Source organism: Mesoplodon densirostris, chromosome X (genome assembly GCF_025265405.1).
Source record: "Mesoplodon densirostris isolate mMesDen1 chromosome X, mMesDen1 primary haplotype, whole genome shotgun sequence".
Taxonomy (NCBI): domain Eukaryota; kingdom Metazoa; phylum Chordata; class Mammalia; order Artiodactyla; family Ziphiidae; genus Mesoplodon; species Mesoplodon densirostris.
In genome coordinates this window covers 110624807-110639543 of record NC_082681.1, presented here as the reverse complement: position 1 = coordinate 110639543, position 14737 = coordinate 110624807, and the positions used below count along the sequence as shown (strand labels likewise).

Sequence of the window (14737 nt, the reverse complement as noted above, 5' to 3'; positions counted from 1 at the left end):
ATCTCCTTCAATCCTGGATAAAGAAATACTGCCATATTTTGCAGTGATTGAATTCCTCAACTCTGGCCAGTTTATATAAAAAGAAACTAAATTAGAGTTCAACTGTGAGGTATTTTTTCATGTTCTGTTTAAGACTATGACTTCATCCTGACTGTACCTATATCGTAGAGATTTCATTCTGGATTCAGACTCTGCCTTTTCCATTTACTACCATTCTGTGCCTGTTGCCTCAACAGTTAAGCTGGAGAAAGTAAAAGTATGGATCTCATAAGCTTGAGGTGAAGATTAATGAGTTAATACGTGTAGGACACTTAAAACAGTGCCTAGAGGCTTCCCTGGTGGCGCAGTGGTTGAGAGTCCGCCTGCCGATGCAGGGGACACAGGTTCGTGCCCCGGTCCGGGAAGATCCCACATGCCGCGGAGCGGCTGGGCCCGTGAGCCATGGCCGCTGAGCCTGTGCTCCGCAACGGGAGAGGCCACAACAGTGAGAGGCCCGTGTACCGCAAAAAAAACAAAACAAAAAACAGTGCCTAGCAGACTGTAAGCCTTCAGTAAGTGTTCAGAACATGGCCACTGTTCTGAATTAGATGATAGCCTTTTCAGTCCAGGGATGCCAGATGAAATGGCTGATCTATATACAACAGGTGTTCTTAGGGAAAATGCAGAGCTTACCTGGGGCCACACACACTCATGTCAGCCATTGGCATTTTGGCATTTATACACCTAAGAGCTGAAGTAGGTTTCAGCCCCCAAAGTTTGACATGCATGTTTTAATTCACCCCCCTCCCCAACTCTCCACCTTTCTTTCAGCCCCACCTGATTTCTGGAAATGTCATCAGGTGAGGGACAGCCTCTTTCCCTTTGCAAATGACCTCTTACCCAGCTTAATAAATAGCTTAACTTTTGGCTAGTGGTAACACATAGCAATTAAATCTGGTTTACTAGATGTAATGTCTACTGTGGGCAAAACGACCCAATAACACTTTGTATAACTGTTAGCAGTCCTTGCTTAGGGTGTGTTCCAAACCCTGGAGCCTTACCTTCATCTCCCTTTCTGTCAGGCCAGTAGCGCCTCATAGCAAACCATCCAGAGGAGGTGTATTATTTGCCTTTGCTTCTAGTCAACTGAAAATAATTTAGTTTATCTTTAGTGTGTTTGCTTATTTTTTTTCCCTTAGGTATATTTCCCTTCTATTGTTATGACTAACCAAAACTGATGCAAATTTCTAAATATTCTAAAAATGATTTCTTCCTCTATGCTGTCACTACATCACTAACCTTGGTCCGTGGGCTTTGAGGCAACTGCCTTTTTCTTCACTCTTAAAACTTTGTTTTCAGAACAAACTAAATCCACCAGACATATATTGGATGTGACTTTATTTAATACAAATAAAAATTTCAGATCACACAAGTTGGGTTTTTTTAACCTATTCGCTTGGTGGTCTGAACCATTTAAATCCAATTTATTTGGTCTAAGTAAGGGACATGCGTTCTAGAAACAGGCTGTATGGTATTCTGGACTCTATTTTCCTTTTTCTGATATTTTTCCGAATCACTTTGGAACTTAGCAATTCCCTGTTCCCTTTAGATATGCTGTTGCTTTTTGTGGAGATGAACTTCATCTCCTGCCACCCTACCAGGGAAGTGCTTTCCTGGAGCTGTGCCTTCCCAAAGCCACCCATTTATGTCTTTCTGCAGGTGGCCCCAGCAGACAGAGATTGTAGCAGTGCTACAATGCTAATGCTCCTTAGCATTCCTTTCAGAAGTCCCTTAGGGATGCACTCTCTCACTGCATCACATAGCCTTCCAATTCAGTGGTTGGGTGAAAGTCAACTGAGCCACTTTCCTAACTAGGATGCAGATTTGTGACAAGGTTGGGGAGAGTCATCCTGAACAAGAAGCAGATATTTACCTGGTCTTTGTCCAAACGGAAATGCTATTGAACCAGAGACTCTGACTGGAATGCCTCTGTTCCCCTTCTACTCCATGTCTCTTCCTTCTCTTTTTCTACGCTTAAATGTGTAGGAAAATGTTCATCCTGATGAACTTGCCCATGTGATCTACCATTTCCTAAATGGTCAGCAAGAAAACGCAAACCTTGAACCTGGCCATCTCTAGCATGAATTGCCATTATTTCTCCTAATGCTCCAGCTGCTCCAGTTTCTCCTGGCCCTTCAGATCCAGTTGCCGTTGTTCCCTCTGGCTCTTCAGTTCCAGCTGCTGGCGCTTCCTCAGGTATTGGTGCTCTGGCACTTGCTCACTTCCCGGCCTTCCAACTCAGACACACTGGGGGAAATTGACTGCTGCTGCTGGATCTGGATCTGGCACTTCTTTTGATTGTTCTCAGAAATTATCTCCAAGAGGGGCTTAGTCCTCCAGCTTGGGGTCTTCTCTTTGGCTTTTGGTCTCTTATTCTGCAAATGTAATTCTGCCATCTTAGCTTCTTTAATGAGTTGTCTAATTTTTTTGTTCTTAATTCAGTTAATTTTGAGCATTTGTGAATTGCTTAGTAGTATACCGACCACTGACATTTTTCTCTTTGGCAGTTTTACTAATTCATTCCATGTATTCTAATTGCTTTAAACTCTTGGGTTATAAAAACAAAGTAAAAATTATGCCAGCCTTCTGTGATCATGGAATAATGGAAGGAGAGGGACTTTTGAGACCATCTAGTCCAAACTGCCTTATTTTATATTCCGGAAACCCAAGGCCATGAAGGGTAACATGACTTGCTTGGGTCACATAGGTTGTTGGTGGCAAAGCCAGAAGATGTAGATTTCACCTCCGGTGTTTTGACTCCTTTTGGTGTGGGGTTCATTCTGCAGATACCACTGTGGCTACTTGGAAGCTTTCAAGTGAGGAGTATAGTGCCCAATTTCTTAAGTAGTCCTTGTCAAGGAACAGTAGAACCACAGAGCCCCTGGGACTCAGAGAGCCACTTGATCATCAGTTTGTCTTTAGTTTTGTCTTTAAATTAATGACTGGAACAAATTCAGTATCCTAAAGAACATGCCCTCAAAAAAGAGGTTCTCAAGCTTTAGTATAACACTGAATAACACAGGTAGAAAGACTCAGGCCTTCCTTGCCTGGACTTGCAACCAGAATCCTACAATGTAGGGACCGGGATATGTGATTTCAAAGTTTTCTAGTTGGTTCTGGTGTGCTTTCTGGATCAGAACCACTGATGTTGAGTCTTAAACCACTGCAGTGTTTCTTAAACGGGAGGGGCATCTATTTAAAAGGTATATTTCTGGGGCCCCTCCCCAGACCTACTATCCAAGAATTTCTGGGAGTGGGGTTTATCTTTAAGCTCCCTAGTGATTTTTATGTCCATTTAAATATCAAAAAATGCTGATCTGGAAGGTTTTGAGTCAGTAAACAAAAAGCCTAGAGCAGTGGTTTTCATGTCCCTTGGTAAGAAATTGATTTTACCTCACGATTCAACAAGCCAGCATAACTAAAACAAAGTTTCACAGGTCAATATTTATCCTACAGAGTTCAGTGAATGCTGACATTTTCCATCCTAATGCATCTTATTTCATTTTTGTAAAGTAGGTAATGGAAACTATTAATACACGGATTTTTAAACCCGTAGCCCACTGTAGTTTCAGACACCTGAGGATTGAGATGAGCTGTTAATTCTACCTGTCATAGGTTTAAAACTTTTCTGTCGGCCTCCTCTACTTTTCCCAACTCCTCTGGTTAAGCCTTCAACACCTGCTAAGGTCGCTTGCCTATGAGGGAGGTCCACCTCTGTCACAGTCACACAACACTGCCACTGTGTGCAAAGCAGATTTCCCTTGTTCCCTGGACATGGGAGACCTTGCCAACTCCACAATGCTGCTGCTAATGGCTGTATCAGTCACAGGGCAAGTAATAGAAAACTGAACCCCAAGTAAGTGAAGTTATAAGGGGAAGAAAAGGAATTCTACAAGTAGCTTAGTTCGGGTGCTGTTTGATTCTCAAGTCAGACAGTATCGCCTGGATCCCCCGCAAGTCTGTGTCTTCTGGGTTGGCTCCAGATGTGGCCGATTCAGCTCTCTATTCAAGAGGGCAGCAGGCCCAGCTACACACTCCCAAGCTGAGCTGAGAACAGGGACGCTTGCAGACTGAGCCCAAATCTCAGTTGGGCTGATTTGACCACATCAGAGCACATCAGAGCCTGATTTGCTCCCCTCCTGAACCGCGCTCACTGGGGACACGATACTGGACCTGGGGGTAGGGTTGAATCTCAGGCCGAGGATAAGGGAGAGTTGACTTCCTAAAGAGAATTAAAGATACAGCTCCCAGCAGCAAGAGGAATGGGTGCTGGGCAGCAAATGCAGGTGTCATTGCTAGGCTATGTATTTCCATGGTCTTCCTCTTTGTGTCCTGTTTCCTTGGTTATGATGAGCCTTGTTTTCTTAAAGTTTTCCCCACCTTTGGGAAGCAGTATAGTGTCCTGAAGCCCCTGATTTAATTCTTATGCAAAGTAGCCCCTGTCAAAATCAAGCACAGGCAAGCCCTCAAGGGAAATGATGCTTTAAGGAATTTAAAAGAATTGGATAAAATTCAGGACAGGAAATAACTGGTTTTTAAATGAAGAGAAAGGAATAGTACAGTTAAGGATCAGCCAAACTAGACAGTAACTGCCAGCACTCACACGTGTAGTGGGCAAGCATGCATAATCTTCCTGGTGCCCTTTAAATAAACTGTGTTTTTAGGAGGCGTCTGAGCACAGTCAGTGCCTAAAAATATCGAGTGACCACTCACAGATTAAAAGTTATAAAAGTTAAGTACAAACCTGAAATCTGACAAATAAAGCTCAGCTGATCCTATTGTTTACCTTTTGCAATTGCTCTGTATACTATTTAATGCATTCTCTTTCTCAAGCCTGCTGCTGTAAAGCAGAACAGAACTTTCTACTAGGGGGATCAGAAAGTGGGTGATAGTTATTTAGTGAAAACAACATCGATCTTTTAAAATGGAGAGTTTTTTACAATCTAGCATGGAGAAAGAATGGTGACCTTTAAATAATTCTTGGAGCGATTCTGGATTCTAGCCTACTTTGAAAGAGTTTAATGTAAATAAGCATTTTGTACATAAGCGACTGAATCTTATTTTTTTCCCCTCTATAATAGTATCAGGTTCTCTACTTTGTCATAAACTGCTACCAAGTTTTTCTAAGGTACATGCTTTATACATGGTACGGTGATCCTGGGCTGTGCATTTTGACCTGGAAACTAGCCTGCCTAGCATTTAGATTTTCTCCGCACTCATGTATGCATAGAAAATCCATATCCAAAGCAATTTTTTCATTTTTTTCTATAAAAAAGGATACAAAATCAGCACCCTAAGGTATGTATTGTTCTCCTAACTTGGCCTATAACTTTGCATCAAATCTTCAAATTCTCCCTCATAAATTTATTCTCTCTTCTAACAATATGCCCATTCATTTCTAATTTTCTAATTTCTGTCTTTTGAAAGCCGTAGCATTTTAATTGCTTATGGAAACTAATCAGTCTCCTATCCTTGACAGTGATTTCATTAAGATCTGATTTTTTTAAATGAAGTTTTTCATACATATTATTGTATTTTGGTCTATAGTGTGGCTTGACCTAAGAACCCAGTCTACCGTTGAGAGTCTTAGTAAAAGAATTCCAGGAAATAATAACTTTGTCAAGGTAAGAGATCTCTTCAAAAGTATACTATAAAAATGCTTGTTTAACAAAAGAAGTTTGGAGATTTCACCAGGCCTTACATCTTACTGCACAATAGTTATTTGATACAATTGATAGAATATTTCTCCACAGATAATTACCTTTCTATGTTCCTTGCCCTGTGGTAGATTGGAGGAATAATATTCCAAGGTAACTAGGCTGGAGGCGATAATAAGGTGTCCCAGTGGCTTAAACCACACTCCTCACGGAGTGCTTCCTATAATTACACTGTGCTTTCCAAATCCTTCTCTCTTTTTTTTTTTTTTTACTGTCCATCAGAGAAAGCTCTGCGTGCTTTTGAGTTTTTAGGCATCTGGATTCAGGGAAAGAAACTAGAAGACACTCCAGCCTTTACTTGAACTCCTCTTCCACTTTCTTCATATGAAGAAGCCAATAAAAAATGCCTAATTTTCAGTCCTTATATAGGTCTCTCTTCAGATAAATGAAGGGAGAGAAAATTTTTGAAACAGGCGAGGTACTTTTCTTAGCAAGGTCAAGGCCAATTTCTCCTACTGTCCAAAAGGAAATTCCAATTTTTTTTTTTTTGGTTTATTCCCTTTATATTTGTCAGTGGGACTCTTAAATAGCAGTTTCTTGTGGTTCTTGGTTCTGAAGCTAGTGCTCAAATCCCATTAATTGCAGCAGTCTAACAAACCATCCCCTACCGTTACCCACCCAAATAACCTCAGTCTTGTCCTGAGTATACCCTCACGCATTTCCTATTCTGTTCTCTTGGTCAACCTGCCCAGCCTTCACGCCTACCTCCAGCTGCACTTCGCTTCAAGAGGTGCATGTTTTTCTCTCCAAAGCCATTTTAGGCAACTTTTACACCTTCTACTTAAATCATGAAAATGAGATATTTATATGCTACCTCACTATTTGGTTTGTGGGATGACCCTTGGTCCTTCAAATCAAAGAAGCATATTCCCATATGTTATTTCCTTTTATTATTTTTGAGCATTGATCTTTTTTTTTCTAGGAAAGCTAGAAAAATGTGAGTTAAGATTCTTAACTTACAAGGTTGCATTAAAGTGTTAACTTTGGTTTGAGCATTTTTTTTTACTAAACATATCCATGGGAGATGAGAAGGAAAAGGGATCACTTTCTGTAGTTGGGTGATAAATGAGAATAGGGATCAAGAAGGGGAAGATAGTTGCATTATTTTGATGTATGTATTTTCTTAACCACTTTCACCAGCCCTTATAAATACAGTGTTTAATATACTAACAAAAATGAACTGGACCTGATCCATTCTCAAGGAAGATTGATAAGCCCATGTTTCATTTTTACCCTTTAACCTTTATCCAATTTACCCTCCCTTTGTTCAATCTATTTGCTGAATTTAGGCAACTACTTTCTTTTATATATATATACTATTTTTTTTAGTTTATTGAGGTAACATTGGTTTGTAACATCATATAAGTTTCATGTATCCAACATTATATTTCGACTGGCAACTACTTTCTTAAATAGAACAGCTTTGTGTTGCTTTAATCTGGCGTGTCTTTGAGCTCTACTTTATTCTCCACCAATTTTATGTTATTTGAATATGTGTGTTGAAAATGTATTAGATTTTTTACACACATAAATATATTGTTAAGGCTTATATGTTTTAAAACAATCTTCTGGTTGTGGTCATTAGTTTATGAATTGATATTCTCTCTGATTTTCAATAGTTTAAATATCACTTTCATGGAATATAAAATAAAAAGCAGAGTTTTGGGCTAGCTTCTAAATGTAATCCTAACTCATCACAAAAGTTAACATCTATGTCTTAACTATCTAGATTTCAGGGCATGTGTCATTTAATTTTCTCTTTGCCTTGCTACGTGGATGCTCTTTGAACTGCAAACATACCACTCTGATCTTTGTTCATGAACATGCTTTCCTGTGCCATGAGATAGGAAAAGTATTTTTATCCATAATACTGTAGCATTGCCTTTAGGGCCACTGAATATTTTGTGATTTATTGAGTTTTTTGATTTGGTGTTTTATTTTAAGCTGTTATGAATTTAATTTCCTGGCTGAATTTCATAACTGTTTTTAGTCCAAGACAGGCCTTCCACTTAGCACTTATTTCAGTGCAGTGAAACTTCGTTGGCTCCTTGACAATGTGAGAAAAGTTCAAAAGGCAGTTGAAGAAGATAGAGCTCTTTTTGGGACCGTTGATTCATGGCTTATTTGGGTATGTTTAAATATCGTGTGTGTAGAGAAAATTTTAAAACTGCCTATCTTTTTTCTACAAAGAGTTTCAAACGTTTTAGTTGGCAGCATCATTAAGAAAAGCCATTCAAGAAACAGCAGAACAGTTCAGACTCCATTTGAGAGGCATTTTTGCCTGCTTCTTCTTGATTTTTTCTTGTCTTATTTCAGCAAAAATGGAGGATGATTACCAAAACCACATCTCATGTCTATTACCTTTAGAATAACTAATTTAGGTAATTAGCAATTAGTAAATTTAAGTAGCCTTTATCTGCTGCCTATCCTACAGTCCCTTGCTATGTGCATTGGGCTTGGTTCTAGGACCTGCCGTGGATAGTTAGCTGTCTGTATCTGCGGATCATGTAGTACTGTATTATTTATTTGTAAAATCCACGTATAAGTGCACCTGCACAATTCAAATCTGTGTTGCTCAAGGGTCAACTGTACTTCTTTTCCACTAGCCATTTCTTAGAAGAAATTTATTTATTTATTCTATTTTCTACTATTTAACATGATAAAACACCTAGGCTACGTTTGAACATTTGCTTTCAACATCACACAGCTGACTTTTACTTAAGTCACAATATGAAAAATCATAGTGGAAATTTCTGATATATAACCTTTTTGCCTAAGCTGAACATGGATGAGTAGAAACAAACATTTCCCAGATATCTCTATATCTTAAAAGTACATGTTCGTTCTCTTCGTTCTCTCTCCTCTCTCTCTGTCTCTCTGCCTCTCTCTATCTTTCTCTGTTATTTTTATTAAGGGCATTTTCAAATACACCCAGAAAGCGGAGGGAATAGTGTCATGAACCTCTAGAACAATGAGTCAGCTACAATAATCAGCTGTGGCCAAACTTGTTTCAACTCTACTCACTCTTTCTCCCCATGGATAATTTAAAGCAAATGCCAGACATATAATTTCATTTGTAAACACTTCTCTAAGTATGTGATTATCTTTTCCAACATTCAGGGGAGCTTCAAGGGAACACTGCCCCTATTCTCACTTGCCAGATCCACAGAGCAGATCTTTCAAACCCTCTATCAGGAAGTAACGCCTTCTCCAGCCCTCCCTGTGCTTGGCCAGGGCATGCTGTGCATTGTGCTCATGGCCAGCAGTTTTCATACGTGTCGGTCACGGTTGAAATAATTCTGACAGTAATTCTCACAATTGCCTGGAGCCAGACTAAGACAAGATGTGGAACTGTGAGCTGCCGTTTCTCCACTTTTGTTCCTTTCTTACTTCTCATTGCTTCTACATAAAAGGAAGCAGAAGCAGTTCAGGTACAAGGGTATTAACATTAGAGAGTTTAAAACTCTGCTTTCAGGATATGTGCTTGGGTCACTGCAGGCACAGCCCAATGAGAATTGTTATTCCAAAACATGGACATGGCACGCACACGCGCACACACACACACGCACACGCAACAAGAACAACAACAGCAACACAGGGTTCAGTAAGATCCTAAGAGGCAGGCATTTCAATGTATTTTACTTTGCCAAATTTAATAAGACTGCATCTTCCAAAGATAAGAGGATGAAAACAAGAACGGAATTTTTTCTTTAACCATCAATTAGCTAGAACTGCTGTCCAGTATGGTAGCCACTTCGCCACATATGGCTATTGAGCACTTGAAATGTGGCGGATCTGAATTGAGATGTGCATGAGTGTAAAATATACACTGTATTTCAAAGAGTTAGTACAAAAAATAGAAGGTAAAATGTCTCAGTACTAATTTTTTATATTGAAAGGATATTTCGGATACATTGGATTAAATAAAGTATATAGTATTATTAATTTCACCTGCTTCTTTATATTTTTTAAATGTAGCTACTAGAAAATATTCAAGTACATATGTGGCTCAGTGTGGTTCAATTACATTATATTTCTATTGGACACTGCTGAAAACTGAAAAATTAAGTAATTGAAATGTTCCATTCTCCTGCCTTATGTGCTCTGCAACTGATTATGGCTCTTGACAAAGTGTAAATTAAATTGCAAATAAGTACAGATTTAACATGTCCTTTTCATTCTGTCCAGAGCTTGACAGGAGGAGCCAGTGGAGGTGTCCATTGTACAGATGTAACAAATGCAAGCAGGACGATGCTTTTCAACATCCATTCTTTGGAATGGGATAAAGAGCTCTGCGAGTGAGTTGTGTTTTGCCCTAAGAATAGTTTTCCAAGTTTGTTGCCTATTTATAACCTAAATCTTACTATTTTCAGATGTCAGTGGAGCACCAAACTTTAACTGTTGATATTTCAACTACAATATACAAGTCTATGTTGTATATTCTTTTATTTTTTTTTATTTTTTATTTTTTTCTTTTTGCGGTATGCGGGCCTCTCACTGTTGTGGCCCCTCCCGTTGCGGAGCACAGGCTCCGGACGCGCAGGCCCAGCGGCCATGGCTCACGGGCCCAGCCACTCCGCGGCATATGGGATCCTCCCAGACCGGGGCACGAACCCGCATCCCCTGCATCGGCAGGCGGACTCTCAACCACTGCGCCACCAGGGAGGCCCTGTATATTCTTTTAAAACAGACTTTTTTTTTTTTTTGCGGTACATGGGCCTCTTACTGTTGTGGCCTCTCCCGTTGCGGAGCACAGGCTCCGGACACGCAGGCTCAGCAGCCATGGCTCACGGGCCTAGCCACTCCGCGGCATGTGGGATCTTCCCGGACCAGGGCACGAACCCGCGTCCCCTGCATCGGCAGGCGGACTCTCAACCACTGCGCCACCAGGGAAGCCCCAGACTATTATTTTTTTTTTTTGGTAACATCTTTATTGCAGTATAATTGCTTTACAATGGTGTGTTAGTTTCTGCTTTATAACAAAGTGAATCAGTTATATATATACATATGCTCCCATATCTCTTCCCTCTTGTGTCTCCCTCCCTCCCACCTTCCCTATTCCACACCTCCAGGTGGTCACAAACCACCTAGCTGATCTCCCTGTGCTATGTGGCTGCTTCCCACTAGCTATCTATTTTACGTTTGGTAGTGTATATATGTCCATGCCATTCTCTCACTTTGTCACAGCTTACCCTTCCCCCTCCCCATATCCTCAAGTCCATTCTCTAGTAGGTCTGTGTCTTTATTCCCATCTTACCCCTAGGTTCTTCATGGCCATTTTTTGTTTGTTTGTTTGTTTTCTTAGATTCCATATATATATATGTTAGCATACGGTATTTGTTTTTCTCTTTCTGACTTTCTTCACTCTGTATGACAGACTCTAGGTCTATCCACCTAATTACAAATAGCTCAATTTCATTTCTTTTTATGGCTGAGTAATATTCCATTGTATATATGTGCCACATCTTCTTTATCCATTCATCTGTTGATGGACACTTAGGTTGCTTCCATGTCCTGGCTATTCTAAATAGAGCTGCAATGAACATTGTGGTACATGACTCTTTTTGAATTATGGTTTTCTCAGGGTATATGCCCAGTAGTGGGATTGCTGGGTCATATGGTAGTTCTATTTTTAGTTTTTTAAGGAACCTCCATACTGTTCTCCATAGTGGCTGTATCAATTCACATTCCCACCAACATTGCAAGAGTGTTCCCTTTTCTCCACACCCTCTCCAGCATTTATTGTTTCTAGATTTTTTGATGATGGCCATTCTGACCTATGTGAGATGATATCTCATTGTAGTTTTGATTTGCATTTCTCTAATGATTAATGATGTTGAACATTCTTTCATGTGTTCGTTGGCGATCTGTATATCTTCTTTGGAGAAATGTCTGTTTAGGTCTTCTGCCCATTTTTGGATTGGGCTGTTTGTTTTTTTGATATTGAGCTGCATGAGCTGCTCGTAAATTTTGGTGATTAATCCTTTGTCCGTTGTTTCATTTGCAAATATTTTCTCCCATTCTGAGGGTTGTCTTTTCGTCTTGTTTATGGTTTCCTTTGCTGTGCAAAAGCTTTGAAGTTTCATTAGGTCCCATTTGTTTATTTTTGTTTTTATTTCCATTTCTCTAGGAGGTGAGTCTAAAAGGATCTTGCTGTGATTTATGTCATAGAGTGTTCTGCCTATGTTTTCCTCTAAGAGTTTGATAGTTTGATAGTGTCTGGCCTTACATTTAGGTCTTTAATCCATTTTATTGCATATATAATAAATAGGCCAAATTAAGTAATTGTCTTGCTTATTTTTCAAGGAAAATTAGGTTCCTCTATAAAAGTACTTTGGTTTTTGTGTGCTTTTTATTTTGTATTGATTTGTTTGTATAAAGTTAGAGTGTTAAATACCCAAGCATACTGCTGGCTTATTTATTTGTTACTATTTAATTGTACACTAAAATACGTTCATTTTTAATTGTTGTTTACATGCCTTTAAATTCATATAAATGTTTCTAGATGTTTATTTAAAATAGGTTTATATACCCAATCTTATTGTTTTTTAGATTTTTTGAAATTCCAATGAAAATTCTTCCAAATGTCCGGAGTTCTTCTGAGATCTATGGCCTAATGGTAAAAATAATAATAATAATAATAATTTTTATCTTAAAAAAGGCTTTACTATTCAGAATTCAAAAGTCAATTGCGTTACGTTTTATATTTTGAGACCTGTACATTTTGTGAATGTTGACAGTATGTAAAATAAGAATTTAGTATTGTTTAAATAGTTTTATAACTTAAAATTCTTGAGTCCTTCTTACCAGTTTATATTTTATATAAACTTTATATAAAACTATATAAAATCTTTATCTATTATAAACTTTCTTTTCTTTGAGTATTTTAAAGTATTATTGAGATAAGCTAACTACAGAGGGTGGTAACAGAATGTTTCAGCCAGTTTATTCTTTTAATCCAAATAACTGTTTAGTAGTTGTGATGCCTGCTTTTAATTTATGGGAAGGTCTCTTCACATTTTAGTGTTGTTCTTTTTCCTGTTGAATCTCCTTTAATGGCCAAACCACGTCTCATATTAGATTCTTTGTCAGCCTGAGCAAAACTTTAGCAAAGAAACTGAAAGCAAAGAGCTGTTCTGATTTGTGATTGCTGATTAAACTGGTTTTCATCATGGACATTTTTACTGTTGCTTTCATTGAAACCCACAGAAAAAGTAGGCTAAGCAAAAAGTACACTTAGCATTACTGAGTATCTCTGATTACACATCAGGGATGAAAACCTCTAGGAGCATTTGAACTGGTGTTTAAGCTCAAAAAAACTAGAATTTATGGTAAAGATTAAGAAAAGTCTTAGATTAATTGCCAAAAAATAATGTTTTGACATTTCATGAAAAACATTAGAAACTCTACTCATAGACTTAATAATAATAGAGTACAACACTCAGTGTTCTGGATAAAGCTTAAGCAAGAATTCTTAAATGTTTCATTTATAATAAAGCCCTTTAAGGCAAAATGGAATTTTTTAAGGGAAGCATAGTCGTTGCTTATCTACAATTTAAAAGTGCTTTGATAATTTCATAGCTACCTATACACTGACTTGGGTCAGAGAAAAAAAAATTTTCTTGAAAAACAGTTTCAGAGGATGGTTAAAAAAACATTTAACTGGCCTAGTTTTCTCTTGCATTTAAAATATTATGCTTCTGTCCCCCTCTCTCCCCTTGCTGACTATAGAAAATCTCTCATAGTCTGGTGAGTAGGTTGCCCACCAATTATGCTACCCATTCATTTGGAAAAGATACAGTGCATTTCCGTTTAGTTTTAGATAAGCAGAAGTCCATTTACTAAGTAGATTAATCTAGAACCTTCCATGACCCTCCAAATTATTATAAGCTCTAGTCAAGCTTTAGGTTTTTTTAAAATGTAACGTTATTTATTTTTAAGTCTTCCATAAGGCTGAGGAAGACTAAGGTAGTTTTCTGGAATGAGAAATTCTGATGGTCCCTATTACAAAGTACAGTTGTGATGTGCTTTGGGCTTTAGCACAATAGGGAAAGTAGGTGTAGTTTTTAGATGTCCTAAACATCTATCTTAAATGATATCTTGCCCAACCTTTCAGACCAGTTAGTTGGAAATGCACTGTCACTTTTTCTGCATGCTTCACCAGAGGATATTCCCAGGAATCCTCCGGAGACCCCCCTCCCTGTGAAGAAAAAAGAGCGCTTTCCGTGCCTGACTGCACGTAGTAGATTCTGCTGGTAGTTTGATAATAACTTCAATAGTATAAGCAAAGACTTCTTTCAGTATTTAAATACATTAAGATATCTAGTCTGTAGGTTTCCTGATTCACTTTCAGCCCTTCACTTATTATCCAGGTTCAGATTTTCTAAGAATTTATACAGTAAATAAAAGACAGGTCTTGGATTAACCCCAAAGCATGAAAGAAATAAAATGTTATCCACTAGCTAGAGGGTATTTTTTATTTTGTAAAGGGTTTCCACACATATGCTATTATTTCCTTATCATAGCCATGTGAGGTGGCTTCTGTTCTTACCTCACTGTCACAGATAGGGAACCTGAAGCTCCCAGAGGCCAGGAGACGGGCTTACAAATGGCAGACTGAGGAGTCAGGCAAAAGCTTTAGTTTGGTGCTCTTCTAATACATCACAGGTACTTCAGGGATCATATTCCTTTCCCCTAATTCCTTAATATCAGTACAAATTGCTTTGTATTCGTGTAAGTTGTTTGGGTTTTTTTTCACAATTAAGTTTGGTAAAGTCCACAGTCACTTAAATCTCATTTTTTTCCCTAGAATGCTGGCAATACTTGATCAAAGTCAAAACCACTATTCATGGCATAAATTAGCTCTTGCTTATCAAAACTTGAAGAATGATGTTGGCTATGAACAAATAATACCCAATACCTGAACCCTCTCTTGTTTCTTACTTATCTTCAGAGCAGTTTGGGTAGGAAGAACCGTTGGT

General features: G+C 38.5%; 1 protein-coding gene across 3 annotated transcripts in view; it reads left to right on the top strand.

The window, feature by feature from the left end:
* GK (glycerol kinase) overlaps nt 1-14737 on the top strand; it is a 70068-nt gene that overhangs the window by 24356 nt on the left and 30975 nt on the right. For 2 of the 3 annotated variants that reach the window (XM_060086574.1, XM_060086572.1), the window contains exons 5-9: nt 5587-5663; nt 7747-7884; nt 9945-10054; nt 12309-12375; nt 13488-13505. In XM_060086574.1, coding sequence (XP_059942557.1) covers nt 5587-5663; nt 7747-7884; nt 9945-10054; nt 12309-12375; nt 13488-13505 — 410 coding nt within the window. The remainder of the gene's footprint in view (nt 1-5586; nt 5664-7746; nt 7885-9944; nt 10055-12308; nt 12376-13487; nt 13506-14737) is intronic. The other variant, XM_060086573.1, reaches the window with a different exon arrangement.